The following is a 26,195-nucleotide window of genomic DNA, read 5'->3' as shown; positions in this document are numbered from 1 at the left end:
TTTGCCGTGGATGCAACCTCTGACCAGGATTGGGGCGTCAGCGTTTCTGGTTCCGGAGAGCCATTTCGCTGGTAGTGCCTTCCCTGTCGGGTGGAGTATTCCGGGACGGGCGCGCCAGCCAGGTGACAAAGATGGAGTGGGAAACGAAGAGGCGGATGTTGTCGGGGTATGGCAGAACAGTTCGTGATTTTCTCTACTAGGTCGGGGGGCAGGATAAGGTATCCGTGTTCCCATTCTAAGGAAAAATCGTTATAGCGACGTTCGCACGCTCTTTTTAGCCTTTCCGTGGGTTGCGCAGAATATCTACGCTCCATTTCCGATTGTATCGGCATGTTCCGCTCCAAAAAGGTTTGTCGCCGGAGTGATCTACATTCTATCCTTCCTCCATTGATGAAGAAGGTTAGAATATCATTTAGTAGATACGGCGGTGTTGGTTATTAAAAAAACGCGTCGGAAAAAAAAAATCGTCGAAATTTCAACCATATTCCCAATTTAAGATACTCTTAAACAAGGAGCAAAGCGATGTAGAGCAGTGGAAGCTCGTCAGGCTCATAACCTGAAGGTCACTGGATCGAAACCAGTCATCGCTATTCTTTTATAACCTTTTTGAAGTAATTTTATTTTTTGGGATATTGAGATATTTGATGGAGATCAATGTTTTCATTTCATTTTTGGTGAGGATTTTGTTTTTCTTGTCTTCAAATTTCCTATTTGCTTCCGTTTTGTATACCCAATTATGTTACATTGATTGCTTGCAAATTTACTCTACTTGGCAAAAATTTGAGAAATGTTAATTATTCACTATTGTGTGTTTGTTTAAAAAACCAATGATATACGAGGTGAAACTTAGTAGCTGGATGAATATAATAGATTTGTCAAATTTACTACATTTCTAATTGAGAAATGACCTTGCAATTAGGATACTCCCTACTGTATAATATTCAATTCTACTTTAAAAGAAATGAAAAATGGTTAAGAAGTTTAGAAAACTTGTATTTATCTCCCGACGAAGTAAGATTTAGAACAGACGATGCTATCCGTCTCGATTTCATGATATCTTAGTGTATAGGAAAAATGGTTAGAGGCTGTTTTAATACAAAATTAGGATGAATTGTTGCTTACTCTAAAAAACTCCAATAAAAGGACAAGTCCATTGTTTTATTTCATTTATGTCAAGAGTCCTCATTGAAAAGTATCTTTAACAGTTTAACAGTTTTAACAGTTAAAATGGTAGGGTAGCTTTCCTCGTCAAAATAAATTGGAAATATCTAGGCCAAATTTGAACATTTGGAAATAAAAAATGAGGTTGAATGGGTGCTATAATCTACACTGAATTTGGCTCAAGTTTCGAATATACAGTAGTGCATATGATGAGCAGTGTCAAGTGTTAAAAAAAATTTTGGCTAGATTTAAAGTCCTCTGATCTTCGATACCAGAATGAAATTCGATTTGGTATAAAGTCGAACCCGAATATTTTAAGAGCAAAATCGAAGAAAAAATACGATATTTTATTTTAAAGATGAATGAATATAAAAAAGATAGCGATGACTGGTTTCGATCCAGTGACCTTCAGGTTATGAGCCTGACGAGCTTCCACTGCTCTACATCGCTTTAGGTGAACATTTTTTCCGACAAAATTCTTAGTATATAAATCCATATTTTTTCAAAACTGGTTTTCCTTGACCGGCAATAATTAATTTATTAATTTTATTTTTGTCATTTCTTATTATTATTTTCCTTTTTTCTAATGCAAGCTAGAGAGGGCCGCAATAAACAAGTATATTCCAACGGCTCTCGGATAGTTTCTGGATGTGTGCCCATCCATCCAATTACTGGTCATGTACTTTTAATATCGAGTCGTAAAGCGCCCAGCACCTGGGTTCTGGTATGTAATCATCTGATGAATTTACTATTTCAAGTTGATTCTGATTCATGATTCTGCTTTTATCAGCCAAAAGGAGGCTGGGAAAATGATGAGAGCATCGAGAGTGCTGCGATACGCGAGACTTATGAAGAAGGTTTTATTCAACAATTCCATTTAATGTGTTGCCATTATAGTCTAATGGAGCATAATATTATTTGCATTATTTTGGTATATCAGCTGGCGTTCGTGGACGCATATCTTGTCATCTTGGAATCTGGCCTCATACCAAGATGATATCCACTGGTGCGCCCCGAGCGATTTTTTATTGGTATGAGCTAGAAGTGGTCGACATAGAAGACCACTGGCCTGAAGAGAATCAGAGACAGCGGAAATGGGTATATATTTTAATTGGATAGCTTTGCATGATACTCTTTTAACCCTGCATACCATTTTTTTTTTTGAATAGTTTCCACTTCACGAGGCCATTGAACTTGTAACAAAACCTTTTATTCGAGAAGCTTTAGAAGCATGCAAAGCTAGATATCAATTGGAGCACTCCTCATAGATAGACATTATATTTGTTGTAGCACCACGATCTCTGTAATCTCTAGTACTATAGATCGATAATAAAAGATTTTAAAGAACCCAAATCAAAGTTATAGATAGCAATTTTGTTACTTAGAGTGGCTTATTTGAGTTTGAAATAGCATAAGTTCTCCTCGATAGAAGGCAGGTAACAATGAGGGTGGTAGTGGTCAAACTAGGAGGAGCAGCCATCACAAATAAACGTGTCAAAGAAACGCTTGTACCCGAAAACGATCTCGAATCGCTTGTCCTCCAACTTCGAAATGCCTATTTTCTCCTCCGCGATCGCGGTGAACATCTTCTACTTGTTCACGGAGCAGGATCCTTTGGCCATGCTCATGTTCATGAACATGAGTTAAAACAGGGTATATATGGCGCATCAGGGGCAGTATTGACCACGCGGCTTATAGGAATTGCGGACACCCGTCGTGCACTACTCACTCTTCATACTCGTATTTTATCTCTCCTAATACAGAACGACATCCCAGCCGTAAGCCTTCCCACTTTCAACCTTCTCACTGAATCCTGCGACTTCTCTACTCTTATGACACAAGCAAGCCGAATGCTTCAGCTGGGGCTTGTACCACTGATGTATGGAGATCTCGCGCTGGTCGGTGACACTGGTTGTCAAGTTGTGAGTGGAGATACGCTTATGGTCGAGGCCGCTCGCGTGTTCAATGTGGACCGATGCATCTTTGTGACAGATGTGGCAGGCGTCTACGATAGGAACCCTGAGTCCTCGGAGGCTAAACTTCTAACTCGAATAGACGTGAACAAGGGATGTAGTAAGATAACGGTGAATACCGAAACTCGCGATAAGTTAAATACTGTGATGGATGTGACAGGGGGGATGGTAAAACGCATTTCCAGACTTGCTCTACTTATGACTTTCTAATGGTGACATTAATGCATATATTCATTAGGCTGGTAAACTTCGCTGTGCTACTAAAATACTCGAATGTATGTTTGAGAACGGAGTGCAAGACAAGGGGGTGTATGTGTGTAAAAGAGGTACGCCCTCTGTTGTTGATGCACTCTTAGGCAATCCAAGTGATAGCATGACTTTTATCCGCCTATCGCATTAAACGTTTGCTGACGCTTATTATAAATAGAATGGATATATTCTTGTGAATTTATTCGAATAAATAGTGGCCGCTTAATCACCATTAAGGAGGCACTGTTTTAACTTATTCTTTTTTTGTCTGTATGAGGTATTTCTATGTTTCTTATATTGAAATTTTGAATCTCATGCTAAGAAAAATATTAAACACGTCACACACATTGGAGGTGAGGATGTCTTGGTTTTTTATCCTTACAACCCCATTTGACATCTTAATAGTACTGGCTTACATTCTTTTGCTTGTGTGAGTTTTTATCTCGCTCACGCGACAAATAAGTGTTCATTTTACCCTACGCACTTCCTCCTCTCTTTTCCCCCATAATTGCTCATTAGATACAACCAATAAATATTGCGAATCATAAATAGCTGCAGGAGGTTAAACGATCACCTGTCTGAAAATTCAACGCTCTTCTTTTTTCGATTTTAATCACAAGAGGACTCTTGCATTCCGCGTATTATCATCACCATGGGTGCATGCTCTAGCTGCTTGACGGATTGTTGCTCAAGTAGGCCTTTTCTATTTTTATCTCATTTTTCATTTATTCGCCTATCTAAACATTTTTTTTAAAATGATAATCAAGGACGTGCTCGTGGGGGCTATTATGAACCTTTACTTCAAGAAAATGAACGAGAGGCCGTTGCTGATTTATTGCAATATCTAGAGAGTGAGCATTAAGTGTACTTTTGATCCATAATATGACCATTAATTATATTATCACAAAATTCGAAGACCGCGATCAGACAAACTTCTTTGAGGGCGAGCCATTACGAGCGCTTTCTACCCTGGCATTCTCCGACAATGTTGATTTGCAGCGCTCAGCAGCCTTGGCATTTGCGGAGATCACGGAGAAAGGTAAGCAGTTTGGTAGTGGAGCTGGGAAATAAATTCCGCCGCTAATCCACTCTTTTTCTCTCCTAAGATGTGCGTGCAGTGGATCGTGATACTTTAGAACCTATAATGTTCTTGCTTCAATCCCATGATGTTGAAGTGCAGCGCGCCGCATCCGCAGCTCTTGGCAATCTCGCAGTTGCTCGTAAGTACACCTTCATTCGTGTGATGTACACACTGAAAAACTAATATTGCACTATCTTATTCCAGCGGAAAATAAGGTACTGATTGTCAAACTCGGAGGGCTGGAGCCATTAATACGGCAAATGATGTCCCCTAATGTCGAGGTTCAATGTAACTCATGCGGATGTATAACAAATCTTGCAACACACGGTAAATTCTGTCAACTGGGGTTTGTTGTTGTGTGGCCCTTAATACGTTTTTATTCCTGTGTAGATGAAAACAAATCAAAAATAGCCAAGAGTGGTGCTCTACTTCCGCTCATCAGACTTGCTCGATCGAAAGATCTTCGTGTACAACGGAATGCTACGGGAGCGCTTCTCAACATGACCCACTCAGGTATATACTTTCTTTAGGGCCGAGTAATCACTGAAATGTCTCTAACTCACTCATTTCTCTTTAGAGGAAAATCGGCAGCATCTCGTTAATTCAGGCGCTATACCTGTGTTGGTGAGTTTGTTAAATGCTCCTGATACCGACGTTCAGTACTATTGCACAACAGCCCTCAGCAATATAGCAGTTGATGGTAATAATATATATCCTTTTTTTTCTTTCAACGGGATTTATTTTCCTTTCAGGAGACGCATATATTAATATATCGATGAATAATGTAGCTTCAAGTCGCAAGAAATTGGCACAAAGCGAACCCCGCCTCGTACAATATCTTATTCCGCTCATGGAATCGAGTTCGCTGAAGGTTCAATGTCAGGCTGCACTGGCGCTGCGAAATTTGGCGTCTGATGGTAAAGCACCCTAATGGGTAGACCTGTAGAGGGATTGTTCGCGCGATTGACATGACTATTTTAATGAACAGAAAAATATCAACGTGAAATCGTTCAATCTCGGGGCCTACCGCCTCTGCTTCGACTACTTAAATCTAATATCCTCCCATTAATTTTGTCATCGGTCGCGTGCATTCGCAACATATCCATCCATCCGATGAATGAATCTCGCATCATTGAAGCCGGATTTCTCAATCCGTTAATCGACCTCTTAGCCTATGATGAAAATGAAGAAGTTCAATGCCACGCAGTGAGCACGCTGCGAAACCTTGCGGCCAGCTCAGGCCGCAATAAGCAGGCAATCGTGGATGCGGGTGCAGTGGGAAGAATCCGAGATTTGGTGTTGCGTGTGCCACTGGCTGCCCAATCTGAGATGACCGCGTGCGTGGCGGTGCTTGCATTGAGCGAGGAGCTAAAGAGCAGGCTAGTAGATTTAGATATTTGCGCAGTGCTTATTCCCCTGACGGCTTCGGAGAGCTTGGAGGTGCAAGGAAACAGTGCCGCCGCCATTGGCAACCTCTCCTCCAAGGTTTCGGACTACACGAAATTCGTGAACGTGTGGAGCCAGCCCGCGGGGGGTCTCCAGGGTTATTTAAAGCGATTCCTAGACAGCCCCGATATCACCTTCCAGCACATCGCCATTTGGACAATCGTCCAATTTTTGGAGGGGGGCGATAGGCGGCTCTCCGAACGCATTCGATCGTCCGGCTCGATTGTGGAAGCAGTGACGCGTCTTGCAAGCCGGCCTGAGGTCAATTCCCAAGCGGGAGTTTCAACCGAGGAACCAGAGGGAGAAGATATGGTCTCGGATGAAACCGAAATTGTGGGCCTCGCGAAGAGGGTCTTGACCTTCCTCGAACCCCAGCCTTGATAACACTCTCCCATCTCCTTGTTTTCCTTAAAATATGATTCATGTTTACACTCTGTGACTTTTATCTTTTCTGAAGTATTAAACTCTATACTGAAATGTCTCTACCAATAAGTGCCCTTTCTAGAAATAATGGAATTCTCATTTAAGAGTTGCCTTACCTATCTACAACCGCCAGTTGGATCCCCGCAAGATTTTATTTAAAGACGCGCTATTCCTAAAATGAGATGGTTCTCGAAACGATCAGAATATGGGACAGATTTGCATGCATGCAAAGGTAGTAGGAAAGAATTAAAAGATACCCGTTCACTCCTGTGCACAAATATTCTTTTGACCCACACGCATGTTACCCAGCGTGTGTTTATCAACAGCTGCGGGTGCAAGCGGCGCTGGATATAAAAGTTTGTTTTTCCACGTGTATCTACGCTGATCATAAGCAATATTCTATATCGTGTCCATTTTCTCCTTTTCCTTCAACTAACCTTGCCGAAATTTGGTGTCAACAGTTAACTTTTTCCTCCCGTTTATATTATCATTTCCTTTTCTTTCTATATGTGTTGAAAAATATCATCATGTCCTTCATACCGCTCTGTACACTAATATTACATTAACCAATACCTTTCCTACATTTATATTTATTCTTCTCCATTATAGCTTTTGTACAATTTTATGAATCTTCTTTAACAATAGAGATTCACACTTGATAAAGAAAGAATCAAGAGCAATATCCTATATCTGTAGATTTTGAGGTATTTGCGATAGGACGCACTTAAATAAATGGTTCAAGGATCAATGGAGCTATATTGCTAGAGGATACAAATTTAAAGTACAGTTTAAGTGCCGAAGTCTTTATGAGATGCCGGCTGATCCTTTTCTCGGGTTTCTCTGCGAGTTTGTTTGTTAGCTATGGTGATTAAAATATTGAATACTCCGTATATCTAGAGGAAGCTGATTTCCACGGTTTCCAGGGCTTATGTTCCCTTTAGAATTATCCAAGCATATCAGAAAGAGAACATACGGGTAAGTTTTACCCATTATTTTTTTGTTTCCGGATTCATCTAATAAAAAAAAGGGGCCAGTGCACTTCTGATGCTAATAGTTGTTGTGAAAATGGCACTTGAGAGCCGTATTGTAATAGATTGGTGTCCATTTTTTATTATATATGCTAGTAGGTTTACGACGACCTCCTCTTTTTCAGATATATTAATGCTAGAGGTGACTAATTTAAAACGCTTTCACTTAAAACCGCGCCATAAATCTGACTCGATAACTTTCACGGAGCAGATTCAATTGCTGCGGCTCCAGGTTTTTCGAGCCACACCGGTTTCATGGATATCTTAGCTCAAAAATTCTTGGGTGGCAGGTACACTGTTCAAGGCTGATCTCATTTTTCTGGATCATTTAATCGTCATTAGTAAACCAACCACTGATCTGAAAAAACATCCATCTGCACACCATGTATCCCGGCAGCCAGTACAGAGCACAATACGGAACGCAACCACCGGTTCAAAACTATTACCCGCCCCCTTCTAATGCTTATCCACCACCTCCCAACGCTTATCCTCCTTCCAATACGTATCCTCCTCCCAATTCGTATCCGCCCCCAAATGCTTATCCACCTTCTAATGCCTATCCGCCTTCCAATGCGTATCCTCCCCCGCCCCCACCCTATACACCTTCCGCTTATCCACCGCCCCCTCCTTCAAATGGGCCTTACTATCCCCCTCCTGCTAATGATCGACATGCGGCCTACCCTCCACCTCAAGGCCCTCCTCCCCCGCAATCTTCTAATGGATCACCTTATCCCCCTCCTCCACAGCCATATGGTCCGAATACAACTTATTATCCACCCACAACTCCGAATGCGGGAGATGCAATGATCGGCCACATGAACCCAATTACGGGTCCTGCTCCAAATAACTATCAAATAAGTAACTGCACCGGGGCGAGAAAAGCAGTGCTTATTGGAATCAACTATTTTGGGCAGAAAGGAGAATTGAGAGGTAGGGCATTTTCCATTCCAAATTTTTGGATTGCTTTTTTTTTTGCATCTCTTTTTTTCTTTCCTCGTTATTCTCTGTCTCTGCCGTTTCGCTTTCTGCCTCCAACTTATCGCTGCTTATTTATAAATTAGGCTGCATCAACGATGTTAAAAATATGAAAAATTTCCTCCAGTCTCGCGGCTGGCGTGAAGGCGATATGGTTTTACTGACGGATGATCAAAAAGATCCCAAGTTCCAGCCAACTCGAGCAAACATAGTGGCGGCCTGCCAGTGGCTCGTGCGCGACGCAAAGCCCAACGACTCCTTCTTCTTCCATTTTTCTGGCCACGGAGGCCAAACAAGAGATCTTGACGGAGACGAAGAAGATGGGATGGATGAAACAATATACCCGGTGGACCACTCGGTAGCCGGAATGATTGTCGATGACGAAATGCACTATCATCTGGTGAGACCACTGCCTCCAGGTATACCGCTCTTTTGATAGTATCCTTTATTCTTTTATGCCTTAGGTACACTGACTTTGTTGTGGTTGTATTAGGATGCCGACTTACTGCCATCTTTGACTCTTGCCATTCCGGGTCAGCCCTGGATCTTCCATACATGTACAGCACACAAGGTACACTTAAAGAAACCACCATTGTTTCTACCGCGGGCTCCTCTCTGATGAGCATGGGTGGAGATTATCTCCGCGGAGATATTGGTGGTATTTTCAAGACCGTCAGTACGATTGGAACGATGCTGACAAGGGGCAAGAAGAGCCGAGAATATGCCAAGCAATCGAGAGGGAGTCCAGCGGATGTGATATCTCTTGGAGGATGCAAGGATAACCAAACATCGGCAGACACAACCGGTAGAGGATATTGGATCAATGTTTAACCACGGCGTCTTCTGACTAAGTTCCTTTTTGATTTCTAACAGAGGCGGGCATGAATACTGGTGCTATGAGCTTTGCTTTTATTTCAGTGTAGGTTTCTAGGATTCCTCCTGAAGTTGGGCCATATATAACTTTTTATCCCTACTTTCCCTCGATAGCATGAACTCTGTTCAGCAACAGCCTATTTCATATAGACAGCTTCTTGTGAGCATGAGGCAAATTCTCCTAACCAAGTACACGCAAAAACCACAGCTCTCTTCCTCACATCCCATCGACACTAACCAAATATTTATCATTTAATTTGATACATTACATTTTCCGTAGTTTTCTCTTTTAGATGATTGACACTTTACCTCCCCCCCCCCCTTTTTTTTTAACTTTCCATCGATGTTTACCAAATACTATTTTAGTTGCAGCAGAATAAAGTTCAAAGAAATGGCTATCTTCTCCTGGATTCTCTCAACTCGTATGAGTTTCTAATATGAGCTCTCTAACTCCACCGGTGAAAGCTTGAAACAATAGAATCTTCGAAAAATATCAATGCAGTTCTGCATTGCGTTTATTTCCTTCAGAATTGAGCTATATTCCTTGAAAAAAAAAATCACTGATAAAAACGCTAAATATTATTACGTAGAGAGCAGAAAGCGAAAACAAAATTTGCAGATATAGAGTGGAAATAAAGGAGGAAGAGAGATGGTGCTTAAAAAGGAGAGTGGTTTACAAATATACAGCTGGACACTATAAGATATTATTGTTCACAAACAATGGGGTTATAAATATAAGCGGATGAAAAAATAAAGAAAAATCGTCAAATTAGTATAGTAATGTAGAGTGTTTATATAGGCATACAAACGTGAAGAAAAAACTACGTAGGTAAACCTGCCGAGTCGCCGCTCCAAAGCAATGTTTCCCACCAATATACAAACATTTCCATCATACCACTTCTAGAGTGCACAGATGCGAAACCGCCTGCCCACCCCGGCAAGGGGAAGTCGGGATCAGGATGAGATTGCATCCACTTTGAGGAGATTACACCAAGCAAATAAACCACAATAGCGATAACCGTGACCGAGCCGAAGAAATCGTTCCGCAAGCTCTGGACAGAGGCGAGAGGGGGTTTAGTGGTGATGGCCGAGGGGAGAGGGGCAGCGTGGGAAGTGCCCAAGGTATTGCGAGCAGCTTCTTGTTGGCCGGCAAGGGATTCAGCCTTCTTCTTGCTACGTTCTCTGTGCGTCTTTAGTAATCCCTCCACCAACGCAGCCTGCACGCTGAGTTCTGAGGCTAGCACCTGCTGTCTTATTCTGATCTCTCTATCACCTTCAAGACTGCTGCCACCCAGCGCACATTGGACAGATGCCTCTGCCCTGAGCAACGGCTCGCATTGCACAGAGATAGTATGAGTGGTCGTCTGGGTTTGAACATCGCGATCTTGCATGACAGGAACATGTTGAACGCCCACCTCAGACATGGAGGGGCCAGTCGCTGAAGACAGGACTAGATTGGCCTCCTTTTGGCGATGAAGCTCTAGCTCGAGAGTCTGGATCTGCTCACGGAGCTGCTGTTTGCCGGATTCCATGGTAGCCCGGTAAGTCTGGTATTGCTCTTGCACTATTTAAAAATAAAAATAAATATGGAACGCTTGAGCACGAAAAAAGAAAGAGCATGTGTGTAAATACCGCTTAGTGATTTTGAACGTGCTTTATCTGCTTCTTGCTTGTAATACTCGACTTTCTCTTCGAGAGATTTAACGCGGTCCGTCTATTAAAAAAAAAAGGTTATAAAACAATCTTAAATTTCAGTAAAATAATTCGTTTGGGTACCTGGGAATTGCGAGACCATGAGCGTTTGAGCGGATCATTTGGCTCACGCAGACCCAAATCAAGTAGTTCCGAATGAAGCGTCTGCAAGAAAATAAAAATATCAGTAGGAGCTAAAAAATATCTTTCAAATTCAAATTAACCTTGACAGCCTCTGGGCGTTTCGATACAACTCCGGCACTTGATCTCTCTAATCGAGCTTCTTCATATCGCTTTTTCAGTTCTTGATAGGCTTCTTCCATGCGTTGTAGATCGTTGTTGACGTTGTCACGTTCCAATTCCACCGAGAGTAGCTCGTGTCGCAAATCACGCGCTGCAGACTCGAACCGGTCCTTTTCGATAGTGAGACGTCGCTTTTCGTCCTCGAGCTCATTGATGCTGTTCTGCAGCGCTTGTTGGTGCTGCTCTTTCTGGCGCATGACTTGTTGAAGTTTACCAACCTCCTCTGGAAATTGCAGAAAGTATATTTGATTTTTCAAAAATGATCCCGGAATAAGTAAATGAAACTAACCTGATTTAGAATCATACAGTCTCATGTTCTGTTCACTCGAACGCTTGTTATCGTTAGCTGTTTTGACGGCCTTGGAGAGTTCCTCTTGAAGCTTAATGAAAAATAAAATAATTGCGTCAGGTTTGTTGAAATGAAACGGTAATATTAATAAAGATATACCTGGGATATTTCACTCGCCCTCTTCTTCTCTCTGTTCAAGAGCTCGTTGTTCTCACGTTTGAGAGACAGAAATTGACCATTCAAATCTCGCTGCTCACGTCGTAGTCTTTGGATTTCCTCCTCCCGTTGATGGAGCTGCTTCTCCATCTCCTCTGCCTGACGCTGCTTTTGATGTAGCTCCTTATTTTCTTCTAACAATTGCTCAACCGTAGTTCCAGGGGGAAGCTAAAATAATCGCAAAAATAAGACGTTAATGAGTGTAAAATGCATATGAAATAGGTAGCACCATACATCTGGATGGAAAAATTCGTTCATTGTGATTAACCCCTCATCAGGCCCAAACTCTGGGTTGCCATTGAGGGAGGGATCCGGCCATGGAAGTGATGGGCTTTCCACGCGTTGCTGCCTGGTGGGCGAGTCTGTTGAGCGAGCAAAGTAATCGGTGGATCTTCCCAAAGTATCTGGGCTCTACAAACAGGAATAAAAGAATAAGTGTTCTCAAAAAGTAGAAAGATAATGCGTGTGTGAAGCTTACTCCTGCTCGATCTGATTCGTATCCTCCTGCGCTAGAAACACTTCCAGATCGTCCTCCCGCCCGTCTTCGCGATCTTCGACTCGGGGTTGCAATTTTCAGTACGGGGGTTGTACGCCTTCTTCCTGCAAATTCCGCAAGGGCAGGCTGGTCTTTTTCATTCGACAATTTCTCTTCTCTATCTTGATCCTCACTTGAGTACTCTTTTGGTTCCGGAGTGCTTTCTTTTGTCCTTTCTTCGACTGCTTCTGATTGTTGCTGCTGCTGCTCCTGCGTTTGGGATTGCTGCGATTGTAGGAGTGCGACAAGGTTAGGAATCAGCTCGTCAGCGCTGACATCAAATGTTGGATATTGACGTGCGAATTCCCGTATTGTGTTCTTAGTCCCCTCGTCGAATACGGAGAAGCCTTGCTCGGCCTCGTCTTGCTCCACAAGCTTGAGGAGTTCGCTCATCCATATTCGCTTCGCATTTCCAAACACCCGCCGTACTTGTTGGTCTAATACAGTAGCGGCATCAGCAGCAGTGGGATCCACTTGCTGGGGCTCTATTGTTGTCATATAACTGCGGTGGTTTCGGTGAAAATCGATGGGTTGGGATTGGGTTCGTCAATGGGCAATAAGTGTTTTCGAAAAATTTCAAGCACAAATTAAATTAAAGATGACGTTAACCCTCCCCAAAGTTCACTCGATACACGTAAAAACGCGTTAATCGAGAGCCGCGAGAATTGCAGTTTCAATCTTTTCAACTTCAAACCTTTTCTCGAATCGGTATATGTGCGCATTGATATATCCTCGATTAGTCAAAATCGCTCACACTATTAAGTTTGATGTTGAGGAAGAAGTTTCCAACAAATATAGTACAAAATTTTTTTCTAATTCGCTACCCTCAGTACTGGACTTTCAAATTGTTAACTAAGCACGTTTTTGTAATAATTATCATTTGGGGGTGGATGGGTTTTCGTTTTTCCTAGAGTGCAACAAGGAGCACTAGCTTTTTTACCTAGCCTTGGAGAACCAAGTGAGACCCATTAATTCATAAGCCACTCTGACTTGAAAAAAAAAGTGCACTTCGCCACCTTGTTCATCTCAAAAGTTCCGCTCATTAGATACTGTGATATAATCATTATTAGCATCCATCGCAAGAATGGCTTCTCTAGCAGGTGAACCGCCTCGGCAAGTGTTCACCCTTCCCACACCTGTAGACATTACTATAAATCCCTTTTGGGACACCGTACGCACAAACGATCATTTCTTGCTTCAAAGAACAAAAGGCGGCTCGGGCATGCTCAAGAGCGTGCTTGGAACCATCCAGAATGTGTGAGTGATGGACAAAGTGCATTTTTGGAATTGTTCTCCACTATAACATACCTCGGTATTTTTAGATTTGAGATAAAGCAGCCACCCTTCCGCATTCTTTTTCGACGCGATGTGAACGCGCCTTCCTTACTCATTGCGGTTTCCGAGTCAGAGAGTCAAATATTACAAGCCTGGACTTGGATAGAAAGTAAATTTTGGTTATTTACTGAAGAATCGAGTGAGAACAGCGTGAGCTTATTTTTGTCATTTTCTAAGCTAATTTATTAGAAAAGCTCGATGTCCTAGAGGATCCGGCTGAGAAAGAAAACTGGATAGTAACCAAAATTAACTTTATTGTTTCAGAGACAGGTCAGTCTTTGCCTACCGTGCCTTTCATATATCGTCACTCATTTTCATGTATAGGTATTGGTGATGACGAACTCTCGGCGGATGAGAAGCTGCGCTCTGCTTCGAGAGCATTTCGTCAGACATTTAGCATGCCAGCTAATGAACGTCTCGTTAGCTGTAAGTAGCCGGTCAGCCCTCTTCTACGGCACAGAAATGGAAGCTTAACCTTTTTCTTTCGTATTCGCTTAGTTTATTCATGTTCATATCATCGTCACTTCCTCAATCAAGGCTGGATGTACATCAGTGAAAACTACCTTTGCTTCTACTCCTACGTGCTGGGAATGGAGACCAAACTGGTGCTGGAATTGAAGGATATTCAGGATTTGAAGAAGGAGCGATCAAAACGTGGGGTGTTCTCAGACTCACTCCGGATAATTATGAAGGACAAGACAGAGGTATTCCACCGAGTTCTCTAATTCACGGTTTTTCTCAAATGGCGTACTTACAGTTTCTTTTAATTCTTTCATGTAGCATGGTTTCTCGAACCTGTTCCATCGGGATGAGGTAGCATTGTTTTTCACCTTGATAAGGGAAGGAAAGTTAATATTTTATATCCCTCTTTTTTAGACTTATGACACATTAGTGGAGTTAACGAGCCTCTCCATGCAAAGACTTCTGAAGAACACAGCCCTTGAGATGGCCTCTTCTGGCACATCCCTCCACGATGTAGACGCCGAGGCAGCCATGGGTGATTCCAATAGCCTCGCTGACGTGAAAGATACCCTCGAACGCGTCCAGCTCACACGCCCATTCAAGCAGGGACTTGAGGAACAGAAACGCGACAACAACTTCCGTCTACGCTTCAATCTTCCAGTGACTGAGCATTTAATGGTGGAGTCCAAAGCCGTTTTTAGTCTGCCGTTATCAGACGGGCGTGTTGAGGTTGCAAACGGAAGGCTCTTCTTGTCCGAGACCTTCCTCACTTTTGCAGCTGACGAGCGCGAACCTGTATCGTTTGTACTGCCGCTTTATACCGTCCGTCGGGTGGAACGTCTCCAAACAAAATCGCACCTCTATGCTCTCTCGATCATCACCTGGCATCACATGAAACTCAACCTCTACCTGAATGAACTCAAGACACGGAGCGAAAGCTTCTGCGAGGTGCTGAAGGTGAATTTGCGAGCGCAGGTCAAGTTCATGAAAATGCTGAAGCCTTTTTTGACCACATGTTATTCGGAGGTGCTATTGCTGGACAAGTCTCATGAGGTGAAGGGCGGCCTGGGATTGCAATATGGATTTCTTGGCGATGCGAAGAAGTATGTACAATTTGAGTTGAATCTGATCATGCCATATTCTTATTCTATACACACGCGGTAGGTTGCGAGATAAAAGCAAGCTCAAACTCTGGAAGCAATACTTTGAGGAGCATGGCCGCAACCTGACCACCATTCGGACCCCGGCGTTCAACAAGCTTGTGCGGGTCGGGCTGCCCAATAAACTGCGTGGGGAAATCTGGGAATACTGCTCCGGTGCTATGCACTTGCGGTTCATGAATGAGGGTCTCTACGAGAAAATCTACTCTAGCCATGCCGGGAAGGCATCGCTTTCGACCGACGAAATTGAAAAGGATTTGAACAGGTGGGTTGATCATATACGGCGAGATTTTCGCCCGGAACGTTCTTACAAGTTTTTTCTACCCCTTGCCAGATCGCTTCCCGAATATCCCGCCTATCAGACGCCCGAGGGTATCGACGTGTTGCGACGTGTGCTGACGACCTATGCGTGGAAGAACCCAGAGTTAGGCTATTGCCAGGCAATGAACATCGTCATTTCTGCTATCTTGATGTGAGTTCTAGCGTTGAACTGTGCATTACCTATGTGGATGATGTATATATTTGACCTACCTACAGACACATGAGCGAAGAGCAAGCGTTCTGGACGCTGAGTGTCCTCTGCGATCGCCTCTTACCCGGCTACTATAGGTAGGTGACACTTTTTGTAAGCCCAAGCTTTTGTCGACGGTTCTGAACCGGTGCTTTCTTGCGTGATGTATAGCACTTCGATGTACGGCGCCCTGCTGGACCAGCTCATCTTTGCCCAGCTCGTTGAGACCACCATGCCCGTTCTCCACGAGCATTTCAAGAAGACGGACATTCAACTCTCGGTCGCATGTCTACCCTGGTTCCTCAGCCTCTACATCAACTCGATGCCCCTCATCTACGCATTCCGGGTCCTGGACTGGTTCTTCCTCGAGGGCCCCAAGGTTCTCTTCCAAGTCGGCCTGGCCGTGCTCAAGGTGAATGGCGATAAGCTCCTGGAGGCGGGCGATGACGGCGCTTTCATCAACGTGCTGAAGGACTACTTTGCCACGCTGGACGAGCGCGTGTACCCAAACAGCAAAAACCCCCGCGCCCGGCTCTTGACGCGCTTCTCCGAGCTCACGCTGGTGGCCTCCCGAGAGTTTGCCATGGTGACGGCTGAGCGCATCTGGGAGCTCCGCCGCGAGCATCAATTGTCGGTGGTGGCGAACATCGAGTCGTACACGAAGCGGAGCGCCATCCGCAACCTCAAGGACACGGCCAAGTTCACCAAGGAGGAAATCTCCATTATCTACGACAAATTCCAGTCGGCCCAGTTCTATGCCCTGCAGAAGGGCGAGCGCACGGACTCTCGGATGGACTTGAGGACATTCCGCAGCTTCCTGGCGAGCATCGCGCCGTGGGCCGACACGGTGCACGATGACGAGGAGCTGCAGCGGAGGGAAAACGTGGCCATGCGTGGAAAGCCGTTGAAAAACAGCACGAGCAATGCGAACAACGCGGGGGAGGCCGACGCGCAGGAGGCCCCGCGAAGCTTGGTGGGGCGAAAGTTCATCGACAAGCTCTTCCAGCGGTGGGACACGTCTCACTCGGGCAAGCTCACGCTGCAGGACATCGTCCTTGGGCTGGGCGAGATACTGCATGGGGATCTCTTCTCGCAAATGGAGCTCTTCTTTGCCCTGCATGATCGGGACAGCGATGGCGTCCTGACGCGGGAGGATGTGCTGCAGATGGCAGAGACACTGCTGTTTATTTTTCGGCGTGCGGAGAGCGACCAGTACCTAAATGCCGTGTCCGCGTTCATCCGGAACGCCTACGAGTATTCGGAAGCGCCCCCCCCGACCAACGCCTCGCCCGCCGCGGCGAAAATCGAGGCCCCTCGCCTGGACCAGGGCATGGACCTGCAGCAGCGAGTCAGCGCCGTCAACCAAACGGCTGACATTGAGCTGCGCATGACGCTCCCCTCGTTTCGGATGGTGGTGCTTGCCGACGAGGTTCTGGAGCGCTTTTTCGATCGGGATTTTGCCCGCTCCTTTGTCCTCCTCGAGCCGCAGCTGGAGCGGCAGCGCGGACTTGCTCGCGAAATTTTCGACTCTCTCTGGAACGAGGGGGCCAAGATTGCCAACCGGGTGGGGGGGAACGGCTTGGGCAGTGGGGTGGGGACGCCTTCGGCTGGCGGGAGGAAGTCCACCACCCCATCGGTTGCAAGCGCAAGCAGCTCGAAGTTGGAGACGCCCACCAAATCCCCTCCAAAGACGCCCACCAATGAGGAAGAGGCCGGCGAGGACAAGCAGAATTCATCGTATCTGGGCGTGAAGCGATCCGAGTCCGAGTCGGCCTCGGGGCTTTCGGAGGAGGAGGCAGAGGAGGAGGAGGTGGTGGTGGGCGAGCTGGACGAGAATGTGCTGGACGAGGTGGAGAGGATGCTGAAGGAATACAACGGAAAAGGGTCAGAGGATCATGATGAGGGCAAGGAGCCATCGAAGGAGAGTGAGAGTTAACAGCCGCCCTGAGCAGGGGCGGTGTCCCCTGCGGCGCTTTATTTTGCACCTCAAGACGATGCGCGCGGTTTGTTTGCTTTCTGGTTTCCCTATGAGTTTCTCGTTGCCTTCCATTTTTTTCTGTTAGCCTTTTTGTTTGTTTGTTCACCTGTTGCTATTACCTCTTTCTTTTTGATATAGATATATATAAAAAAATAACAAGCGTATATACATTGTTGTGCTCTATGCCAATATTTCAATTGATCTGTGTGTCCTTTTTTGTATATGTGTACGGTGCTGCATAGAGTGCGCACCGGCTCAAGTTCCGACATAAAGAAGTTTTGATGAAAAATTCCTTTATTTGGAAGCCGCATCGAACGGGCCATATGGCTTGGTCGAAAGCGTCTCCTTCCATGCCTTGCAGGGGCAGAAGGATTCGCATTTGGATAGCTGTACTCTCAGGAGAATACGCTATCTAATGCAGCGAGCAATACAGTTCACAGGGGGACACGCTCATGCAACCTTGTTTATTCTTTTAGCAAAATATACTTTAAGGTCCATTTTTCGCTACCTCATGCTAGTATTCACTCGGATCTCTCCTTGATCGCCGATGCATGGAACAAAAGACAACATTGCCTACTCGAGTCGAATTGGCAAAGTTGCCTAGGGAGGAGATAGACAATTGGCTTCATAATGATAGCATCCGTTTTCATTGTATTTGAACGAGGGTAGGTTCTGCCAATGCCATCGCTGACCCTTCCAGGCCAGAGGAAAAAAAGAGAAAGAATTGTTCGGGCGGAGAGGAACAGCTAGCGGAAGAAGAATGCATTAACCGAAAAAAGGAACGAAAGACATAGAAAAACAAGCCATAACAAAGCAAAGGAATACGGGGAGAGAGGGGAGAATCAATGACGCGTGGAAATTAAGAGATGTACATACAGCCATCTAGAGATTCTTATGAAGTAGAAAGAACACACACACACAACAAAAAGAATATCATAAGAGGAGCTGAAGAAGTCACCGCTCCCGCTCTAAGACATCTGCAAATTCTGGGAATGCTCTCGTCATCTCTTCACTCAACACATTGCGGAAATTCTGAATAGGACCAACCGATCGAGAGAAGGCTCAGCGTTTGTTTCAAAAATAAAATACGAGATCCACCTACCTTCATGGCCTCGATTTTTCCGCATGTCACTTGGTTTTGCACTGCGGCTTGTTGGACGAATTCACGAGTGCATAGATCGGGATTTCGCCCTTCCTCGACATAGCTGTGGAGAAAGAAGATTGGGTTAATACCAGGCAAAGGAGGGGTGTGCCGGTGCAGAGGCCAAAGAGGGTTGCATTACCGAACCACTTCTTGTGGTATTTGCAGCTCAAGTAAATCTTTCATATGATCGAGGCTCGAGTAGTGTTGCACCAAATCGTTACTATGGAAACAGCAAGAGCACCCATCGTTAGCATTCCATTTGTCTCCTCTCTCCCCTAGCCCCATAGGGACTATGCAACATTGAATTTCTTTTCGATGGATATATTACATTTTCTTGTATATCAATTCATTGCTCTCCGGCTGAAAATCATACACCATGATGCTTAGCTCAAACAGGGTCTCTATCAGCTCCTTGATCTTGAGCTCTAGCGATTGACGTGTCGATTCCTCGTCATTATTGGTTGGATCCTTGTTCATGGTTGTCATTTGGAACACTTCATTTCCCTCGATCCCTGTTTGATCGGACATGGACCGCAAGAAAAAACGCTCGCCCCCCTTTTATGAAGAGCGCGATGACGATTCGTCTGACAGATGTCTGAAACTAGTCCGAATTCTGTTAACTAGATCCCCCTTGCTCTCCCAGCTTAATCTTGGGAAAATGAAATCGTCCGACATAGGAACCATATCAACCTGATGGAAACGAGTAGCATTTTATTTCAAGATCCTTTTTTACAACATCCACTTAAGCAGCACAAAAGAATAAAGCCAGCGTTTAGGAAACAAGTCATTCACAAGGTCAAATACAAAGAAAAATAAATGAAAAAAACACACATTGAGAGTTCTCCAACGCTCGAACCAATGTACACACAAAAAACAAAGCAAGAGGAATCCAAATACAGAAAGAAGCATGGAACAAAGAAACCAAAAATAAAAAGGAAGCAGAGTTCTTGGAAGGAAGCAACAGCGAGAAAGAGAAGCACACTGCCGCTCACTCTTCCACTTGCATTTCCCGTAGCCACGCTAAATAGATGGCCACCCCCGCAATCCCCAACCCTTCCAGCATACGGTCGGGCACCCTGTACATGGCAAAACCCGCGGCAAGTATTCTCTCGAGGAACATAGCGTGCACCTCGGCCGACCGCAGCTCCTGGGAGAGCAAGGCCAGGGTGCGCCGGCCCTGTCTGCAAATGCGGGCGAGCGTGGAGACAAAGGGCTCTATCACCTCGTCGTTGTACGCACAATCCGCAGCCACGAGAAGATCACACCGGACCCAGGCGGGAAGAGGAATGTCGTCCTTGACCTCCCACAGCAGCTCTCTTGCCGTTACCTTTTCCTGGATCCCAGGGTTTCGGCGGATATTTTTTCGAGCCAGTTCCACCACGCTGGCTCGGTCGGTGAGGATGCACCCCCGTGTGAGATAGCCCAGGCCAATCCCCACCAAGCCAACGCCGCACCCGAGCTCAAGCACATGCATGCTGGAGAGCTGGAGCCAATGGCGATGCTTCATCGCGAAGAGAAGCAACGCGAGCGCGGAATCCCACACAACCACGCCGGTCATACCTGGCCTATGAAGCAGCGAGAGCGATTGTGCGATGGAGACCACGACTCTTTTGCTGTTGACTAAATAGAGTGAAAAAGAAATGCGCATGAGCCGGCTTGAGATAGTCCACCATTCTTAATCTACTCGCCTACCTTCGATGTCAACCTCAATTTCGTTCCCCTTTTGCCGCACACCCCGATTCCTCACGTAGCATGGAGGAGGGCCTCGGTGGAAATGATCCATGATTTCCTTCTCCACATTGACAACGGGCACCGCTCCTTGAGGAATGGGAATGGGCGCATTTTCTTCACTACGATAAACGAGTAGGGTCATCTTCCCACACACCAGGGGGGGGGGAGAATAAAGTGTGAAGAGAAAAATCGGTTTTTGCCACCTGATATTTGCTTGGAAATGGCAATTTTCTCCAGCGCCCGATTTGATTGGCCTTGGCCCAAGCTCCTTAGTTGAATATCTCCACGGCCCGTACCTATTTTCTGAGGTGACTTTGCCACATCCAAGAGTGCTCGGATTCTTTAGATGGGGAGTTATTATTCAAAGATCAAATTTTATTGAGTGGTAAAACAAGAGAGAAAGAAAAAAAATGAAATGACACCCATCGATGAGCAAGTTTGCCAGCAACTTTTTCATCTCTAGGGGGAATAGAAACATAGACTATTTAATAGATAGATAGATAGATAGAGATAGATAATAAAAAAGATCTCAGATGAAAGAGTTAAAGTATGTACACTTAGTGAAAAGAGCAAAGTCCATTTTTGCGCATGAAACCAGTCAGAGGCAAAACACAGCAGGGTAGAGAGAAGAGGCAGATGAACATCCGTAATGAGAGGAAGGGGAGGGTGTGGAGAGAGAACTAAAGGAACATGGCTAGGAAAGCGAAGGGGCATTACAAAATAGATAAAAGTAGCATTAGTAAGCACACCGGCCATCGAGGGAGCATAAATAGAATAGAGCATCAAAGCAAGGGGGAATTACTAGTATTCATTTATATAGACATCAGCAGGGTATTCTAAGAGGAGAGGAGGGAGAAAGAGAGGGAGAGGGGAGCGGGGGGGGGGTCACCTAAAAGTGACCCTGGCGATAGTTGGCGGGTCTATTTTGCCCAAACTCGGGCGGGTACCCTTGCGGGTCGCGGGAATACTGTCGCTGCGAAGGGGGATGCTCATATTCATGCGGGGGATTTCGGGAATACTCGGGCTCATACTGCTGGGGGTGTGCAAACTGTGGTTGCGCATGGGCCTGCCTATCTCTTTGCTGCCACTGGAACTCGTCTGTTTCATATTGGGGTGCATACTCGGGAGTGGTGACCGCCGCGTGTCGCAGGGTGGGGGAGACCAGATGGCTCTGTGAGCCGTTCTCTTCGGGCGGCGAGTAGGTTGGTTGATACTGCGGCTGCTCACGCGGAGGATAATTGGAGGGCATAGGCTGGGGGTGGTGGTGGGAATAGAGGGGGGCCGAGGATGATTGCGAGTCGATGGAGCCGTCACTTCGAGCGATGGAGCGATGGTACTCTGCAGAGCCGTCTGGATGCGAGTGGGCGGTGGGAGGGGAGTAGGGGGCAAGCGGGGGAGAGGGGGAGTGATGTCGTGGTGGCTCCGGAGAATAGGCGGGATGCTCTATCTTGCCGCCCCAATCAGCGGCGGGGGGCAGATTCGACTTGGCATCCAGCCCCGTGAGCATGGCCTGTTGCGCATTCAAGTCCCGGATATTCTTCGGTTTCCTCGCCTCACTGGCATAGGACCTCGCTCCGTCCGACCATACCGACTGTGCATCCGACCAGCCCGTGTTCTGCCGCTGCGGATACCTTCCTTTGACGCCATAGGGCGCAAGCGGGGGCGACATCGGCAAGGGCGACTGCATATGCACCCGCGAGGCCTCGCTCAAAACGGTTCCTTGGCGCATCAGGTGGGCGTTGGGAGAGAGTGCATAGGACTGATTCTCTGGGTTAAGCACCTTTTCAATATCCGGAAGAGTGGCCTGGGGCATCGGCCCATCAAGGGGAGAGCGCGCGCCATTGCGGCTTTGATACTCTCTCATCTTCTCCATTTCGATCATGCGTTTGCGGAGACGCTTCTTTAGAAGCTCGCCGATGCGCTTGTCGATTTTGTGGCAGCAGTACTCCTTCAAATTGCCCCGGATTTTGCAAAGCAAGAAGGGATAGATGACGAGGGCGATGGTGACGTGAACACAAGTAAAGATCCAGATGATCAGGGTGAAGCTCATCAGAATAACGGAGAATCGCTGCGCACCCGTTTGCAATCCGTTTGCAGTCCCATTATTATTATATCCATTCCAAAAACCAACGAGAAGCTGCTGTGGTGATAGAGCTTTAACTTCCGGATTGTCATAGTATTTCTTGAAGAGAGTGAACAAAATATAGCAGGCAATACCCTGACGAGGCCCTTCGGCTATGAACAGCCGTTTCCAGCCCTTCAGGGTGAAAAACACGAAGAAGGCGACCTCGTCGCTTCGAGTCTTGCTTTCGTGGATCCTGGAGAAGAAGCAATAGTAGGCGTAGCTCCGCAGCACATAAAAGCGATACGTGATGGTCGAGGTAAATGAGAAGGCAATGTCTCGCGATGCAATAATGGCTCGTGCACGGTACACGTCGTAGGTCAGCAGCAGGAAGGAAAAGATGATACAGCCGAAGTAAACCCACTTAAAGATGTCGAATTTGGCCCTATCTTTATTGAGATCATCGAACCCGCTGAAGAGCCGATCACGGAGAAGGAGAAAGACAGCGGTCTGGACATCAGCGGCATACACCAGGCACGATTTGATGAACACCTAAATGAAAGGATAGAAATGAAATCACATCCTCAGCCATGCACAATCCACGGATACGCACCACAAACACAAAGAAGTATTTGATCTTTGTAAAGCAACTTGGGTCATAGAATTCATTCACATCCACGTAGTCGAACTTGTGCTCCTCCACCACCTCTCGTTTCCACCTTGCCATTCCACAACACATGATGGGCACTCGGGACTAATGCAGAATCAATGGAAAGGCGGGAAGAATGCTTAACAGAAGCGGTGAATTCAATGCAATGATGAGGGCAATTGGCGAAGAAGAGGGAGGATGCAAGGCTAGAAGCTGAAGAAGCGGGCCCAAGTAGGGGGAGAGAGGAGATGAGCAAAGAGAAGGATTGGAAGCCGCGGGTCAAAAGACAATCAAGAGGGAAGAGTAGGGACAGAAAAGTGGGTGCCCATTCGAGCCGTCTAAAAAAAATTTGAGCAACTCAAAATCCAGCGTCCCGCCCAATCAGCGCGCCCCGTTGCAAGGGCTTTGGTCCAGCAGGACTCATGCCTCACCCTGCCACGGGCTCCTCCTTCCCCTGTGGGCTGCCCGGAAAGTAGGGGTCCGCTGCTCTCCAGGCCATCGCGTGGGTTCCGCGCCCAACCCTCCGCGGCCGACGCCGCCCAGGCGCTCAGCAGCACGACGCAGCCGGCTCTAACAGTAGCTTAGCAGCGCGCGGTCCCAGAGAAGGGGCTTGGAGACGGATCGCATCCATGCAATCCTGTTTCTCCTGACTGATCAACTCTATCGTTCTATTTTTGTTTGCTCTAGCTTGGTTGGGTCTGCTCCTCTACTCCCCTCCTCTGCCTCCAAGCTCCCGCGATAAGCCCCCCGCCCTAAATGAGGGCTGACTCCGTCCTTGCCTCTACAGCACATGTGTTAGGGGCGATGGTGGATGCGGAGGCTGTGCCAAGGCTATTATTTTCGGCCCACGGTAGCCAGAGCGCGAGGCCTTGATCCTCGCTCGGATCCAGGCCTCCTTTCTTTCCAGGGCAATTCGAATCTCGCGATGTGGCTATTGTTAGCCTGCCCCCTCACTCGCTACCGGCTCTCCTATTTGCCACGAAAACCGCGGAATTTTTGCCGTTTGCCCGTCCTAATTTTAGCCCACCAACCACCTTGGCACGGATCGAGCTCGATTCGCCGTCACGCTAAACCCTAATGGTGCCGTGGCCCGCTGAGCTATTCCCTTCTTGCCGCATCTCTCTCTCTCCCGCACCCTACGCCCTAACGGCTCTCCAGTGCGTCGTCACCCGTCACGTGCAGAGAACGAAAGCGGAATCAATTAGGATGCATGGGGCGTGGCTGGAGAGGGTGCATTGGCCGTTGGCTCTCCTACTTCGCAGCACTGAATCCCACACCACGGAAGGCATGAGGGTCGCTTACTTTTGATGCTGCATCATTTCCAGGATGCGTCCAGGTGCAGCGGCCATCCTTGCTGAATCCCGTAGAAGACCGCTGATGCATAATCTATGGAAACGCAGAGAGCCTTGGTGGCTTTGACTTTGGGGGGGGGGGGACTGATTTCAGACTCGACAAGATTGCCTGAGGATTCGGCTGCCCCCCTTCGTCAGAGCGTCTCTTCCCTTCCTCCTTCCCCAGAAACAAGCTACTCTGATGGAGTGTGGGTTTCACGAGGTTTTATTTTCATTTTTCTTTTCCAGAGCTACAACAGGAGTTTGGTGCTTTTGTGCTTCTCACAGGTATAGCCGTGTTTCAGACGTGGATGGCGGAGTTGAATGGTTTGGTTGTGGCCGTTTGACAAAAGACGCGAAAAGGGGTCGAAAGAGGTCAGAGGATTCGCGTAATAGAGAGGGGTTCCTTTTTCCTAAGTGGCAAGGAACTTTGGATACAATCATAATGGTGGGACGTCCATTTTTTATATTACTTAAAAAACAATAAAACAACTACAGGGAACACTATAATTACAAACCAATAAACTGGGACATAGCTAGGAAACCTGAGGTGCCCGAGGGGAGAAGAAAAAAAATAAACTAGAGTAGGACTAGAGTGCAGGGTGAGAAGATGGTTTCTTTGTGTGAAATGAATTGATTATTTTATGACTCCTTCCTTCTCCTTCTTCATTGTCTTGGCCTGCACCCCGGGGATCTCTAGAAGAGCAGGTACCAGGCACCGTAGAGCGCGAGCAGTAGCCAAGTCTCCATTCCCATCGTGGCTGCCTCGCTCTTGGGCGACAGGGTAGGCGGCGGGGTCGTCGTGTTCACGGCTCCTGTTCCCCCCGTGGACGGCGCCGAGGGGCTGCCGGTCGGCGGCGTCGACGGCGGCGGCGTGGTTGTTCCGGGCAGCGTGGTGCCGGTGCCTCCCGTACTTGGAGTGGAGGTTCCTGGCGTGGTGCTTGGCACCGGCGAGTTGTCGCAGTAAGGCACGCCTAGGTTGGTACAGCATGGATCCGTGTTGTACAACAGGCAGCCGCGCGGACAGTCGGTGGGGCAGAGGGGCTGGATCATGGCACAGAACACATTGGAGCAATTGGGAGGCCTCTTCTTGGGGCAGTTCGGGCAGCCTACCATGGGGCAATGGGGAGGGTTAATGGGTGGGAACTCGGTGGTGAAACAATCATGTCAGATGGGACTACCCGTCGGAATGCTCGGGATGTCGATGGTGCTCTCGCCGTTCTCCGAGGAGGCGGCGCGGGTCGTGGATGTGGATGTGATCACGGGCGCGCTGAAGGTTTGTGCGAGCGCGCCGGCCAGCATGAAGAAGGCCAGGAGAAGCGCGTATCCAAGATGGTTCATGGTGAGAGGAAAGACCAGCTCAAGATCATAGAATGGAAAAAAAAGAGGCGAGAGAGGAAGTGGAGGGAGGTGTGGAAAAAAAAAGCGAAACACTAGAAATTCGTCAGAAGTATCCATCCAACGCCCGCTTAATATGGAAAAACTTCTCCCAAGATGACATGATCGTGCGACTGTTTTCTCCTAACTCCCCTCCTCGGTATGGTTAATCAAATGAACACAGATTTCATGTTAACTGAGAAATTAGGTA

The 26,195-nt window shown here is 46.7% G+C and overlaps 13 protein-coding genes and 2 non-coding genes across 15 annotated transcripts; 7 read left to right on the top strand and 8 right to left on the bottom strand.

The window, feature by feature from the left end:
* Positions 1–10: 10 nt before the first annotated feature.
* Positions 11–365, top strand: VTP21DRAFT_5959 (uncharacterized protein; the record flags this gene model as incomplete). Its single annotated transcript, XM_069396536.1, has 2 exons — positions 11–166; positions 279–365. 2 exons carry the CDS (start codon positions 11–13, stop codon positions 363–365), a joined length of 243 nt encoding a protein of 80 aa, XP_069247614.1.
* Positions 366–518: 153 nt separating this feature from the next.
* VTP21DRAFT_t257 lies at positions 519–590 on the top strand. Its single transcript has one exon. It is a non-coding gene; the product is annotated as a tRNA-Met (tRNA).
* A 949-nt stretch (positions 591–1,539) lies between these two features.
* On the bottom strand, positions 1,540–1,611 carry VTP21DRAFT_t256. Its single transcript has one exon. It is a non-coding gene; the product is annotated as a tRNA-Met (tRNA).
* Positions 1,612–1,747: 136 nt separating this feature from the next.
* Positions 1,748–2,429, top strand: VTP21DRAFT_5958 (uncharacterized protein; the record flags this gene model as incomplete). Its single annotated transcript, XM_069396535.1, has 4 exons — positions 1,748–1,885; positions 1,952–2,018; positions 2,102–2,259; positions 2,331–2,429. 4 exons carry the CDS (start codon positions 1,748–1,750, stop codon positions 2,427–2,429), a joined length of 462 nt encoding a protein of 153 aa, XP_069247613.1.
* Positions 2,430–2,603: 174 nt separating this feature from the next.
* Positions 2,604–3,534, top strand: VTP21DRAFT_5957 (uncharacterized protein; the record flags this gene model as incomplete). Its single annotated transcript, XM_069396534.1, has 2 exons — positions 2,604–3,302; positions 3,373–3,534. 2 exons carry the CDS (start codon positions 2,604–2,606, stop codon positions 3,532–3,534), a joined length of 861 nt encoding a protein of 286 aa, XP_069247612.1.
* Positions 3,535–4,035: 501 nt separating this feature from the next.
* Positions 4,036–6,291, top strand: VTP21DRAFT_5956 (uncharacterized protein; the record flags this gene model as incomplete). The annotated part of the gene is made up of 9 exons (XM_069396533.1): positions 4,036–4,075; positions 4,151–4,234; positions 4,300–4,422; positions 4,490–4,603; positions 4,669–4,791; positions 4,855–4,977; positions 5,042–5,164; positions 5,253–5,381; positions 5,453–6,291. 9 exons carry the CDS (start codon positions 4,036–4,038, stop codon positions 6,289–6,291), a joined length of 1,698 nt encoding a protein of 565 aa, XP_069247611.1.
* A 1,453-nt stretch (positions 6,292–7,744) lies between these two features.
* On the top strand, positions 7,745–9,465 carry VTP21DRAFT_5955 (uncharacterized protein; the record flags this gene model as incomplete). The annotated part of the gene is made up of 5 exons (XM_069396532.1): positions 7,745–8,291; positions 8,423–8,755; positions 8,830–9,141; positions 9,210–9,255; positions 9,324–9,465. The coding sequence occupies 5 exons, from the start codon at positions 7,745–7,747 to the stop codon at positions 9,463–9,465; spliced, it is 1,380 nt and encodes a 459-aa protein (XP_069247610.1).
* A 565-nt stretch (positions 9,466–10,030) lies between these two features.
* On the bottom strand, positions 10,031–12,742 carry VTP21DRAFT_5954 (uncharacterized protein; the record flags this gene model as incomplete). The annotated part of the gene is made up of 8 exons (XM_069396531.1): positions 10,031–10,773; positions 10,842–10,923; positions 10,986–11,066; positions 11,126–11,427; positions 11,494–11,584; positions 11,653–11,877; positions 11,944–12,120; positions 12,188–12,742. 8 exons carry the CDS (start codon positions 12,740–12,742, stop codon positions 10,031–10,033), a joined length of 2,256 nt encoding a protein of 751 aa, XP_069247609.1.
* A 586-nt stretch (positions 12,743–13,328) lies between these two features.
* On the top strand, positions 13,329–17,648 carry VTP21DRAFT_5953 (uncharacterized protein; the record flags this gene model as incomplete). The annotated part of the gene is made up of 11 exons (XM_069396530.1): positions 13,329–13,501; positions 13,567–13,688; positions 13,757–13,849; positions 13,904–14,005; positions 14,078–14,283; positions 14,360–14,392; positions 14,456–15,144; positions 15,206–15,466; positions 15,536–15,673; positions 15,739–15,810; positions 15,884–17,648. 11 exons carry the CDS (start codon positions 13,329–13,331, stop codon positions 17,646–17,648), a joined length of 3,654 nt encoding a protein of 1,217 aa, XP_069247608.1.
* A 563-nt stretch (positions 17,649–18,211) lies between these two features.
* Positions 18,212–18,572, bottom strand: VTP21DRAFT_5952 (uncharacterized protein; the record flags this gene model as incomplete). The annotated part of the gene is made up of 2 exons (XM_069396529.1): positions 18,212–18,436; positions 18,501–18,572. 2 exons carry the CDS (start codon positions 18,570–18,572, stop codon positions 18,212–18,214), a joined length of 297 nt encoding a protein of 98 aa, XP_069247607.1.
* Positions 18,573–18,644: 72 nt separating this feature from the next.
* On the bottom strand, positions 18,645–19,362 carry VTP21DRAFT_5951 (uncharacterized protein; the record flags this gene model as incomplete). Its single annotated transcript, XM_069396528.1, has 4 exons — positions 18,645–18,722; positions 18,793–18,895; positions 18,974–19,054; positions 19,163–19,362. 4 exons carry the CDS (start codon positions 19,360–19,362, stop codon positions 18,645–18,647), a joined length of 462 nt encoding a protein of 153 aa, XP_069247606.1.
* A 460-nt stretch (positions 19,363–19,822) lies between these two features.
* VTP21DRAFT_5950 (uncharacterized protein) lies at positions 19,823–21,348 on the bottom strand (the record flags this gene model as incomplete). The annotated part of the gene is made up of 3 exons (XM_069396527.1): positions 19,823–20,454; positions 20,527–20,684; positions 21,161–21,348. 3 exons carry the CDS (start codon positions 21,346–21,348, stop codon positions 19,823–19,825), a joined length of 978 nt encoding a protein of 325 aa, XP_069247605.1.
* Positions 21,349–21,454: 106 nt separating this feature from the next.
* On the bottom strand, positions 21,455–23,354 carry VTP21DRAFT_5949 (uncharacterized protein; the record flags this gene model as incomplete). The annotated part of the gene is made up of 2 exons (XM_069396525.1): positions 21,455–23,179; positions 23,241–23,354. The coding sequence occupies 2 exons, from the start codon at positions 23,352–23,354 to the stop codon at positions 21,455–21,457; spliced, it is 1,839 nt and encodes a 612-aa protein (XP_069247604.1).
* Positions 23,355–23,381: 27 nt separating this feature from the next.
* On the bottom strand, positions 23,382–24,659 carry VTP21DRAFT_5948 (uncharacterized protein; the record flags this gene model as incomplete). Its single annotated transcript, XM_069396524.1, has 5 exons — positions 23,382–23,489; positions 23,708–23,846; positions 24,045–24,171; positions 24,238–24,343; positions 24,579–24,659. 5 exons carry the CDS (start codon positions 24,657–24,659, stop codon positions 23,382–23,384), a joined length of 561 nt encoding a protein of 186 aa, XP_069247603.1.
* A 644-nt stretch (positions 24,660–25,303) lies between these two features.
* Positions 25,304–25,948, bottom strand: VTP21DRAFT_5947 (uncharacterized protein; the record flags this gene model as incomplete). Its single annotated transcript, XM_069396523.1, has 2 exons — positions 25,304–25,716; positions 25,789–25,948. The coding sequence occupies 2 exons, from the start codon at positions 25,946–25,948 to the stop codon at positions 25,304–25,306; spliced, it is 573 nt and encodes a 190-aa protein (XP_069247602.1).
* Between the last annotated feature and the right edge of the window lie 247 nt (positions 25,949–26,195).

This window comes from Calcarisporiella thermophila (assembly GCF_041956535.1).
Source record: "Calcarisporiella thermophila strain CBS 279.70 unplaced genomic scaffold VTP21scaffold_24, whole genome shotgun sequence".
NCBI lineage: Eukaryota > Fungi > Calcarisporiellomycota > Calcarisporiellomycetes > Calcarisporiellales > Calcarisporiellaceae > Calcarisporiella > Calcarisporiella thermophila.
This window is presented reverse-complemented; position numbering and strand designations above follow the sequence as displayed.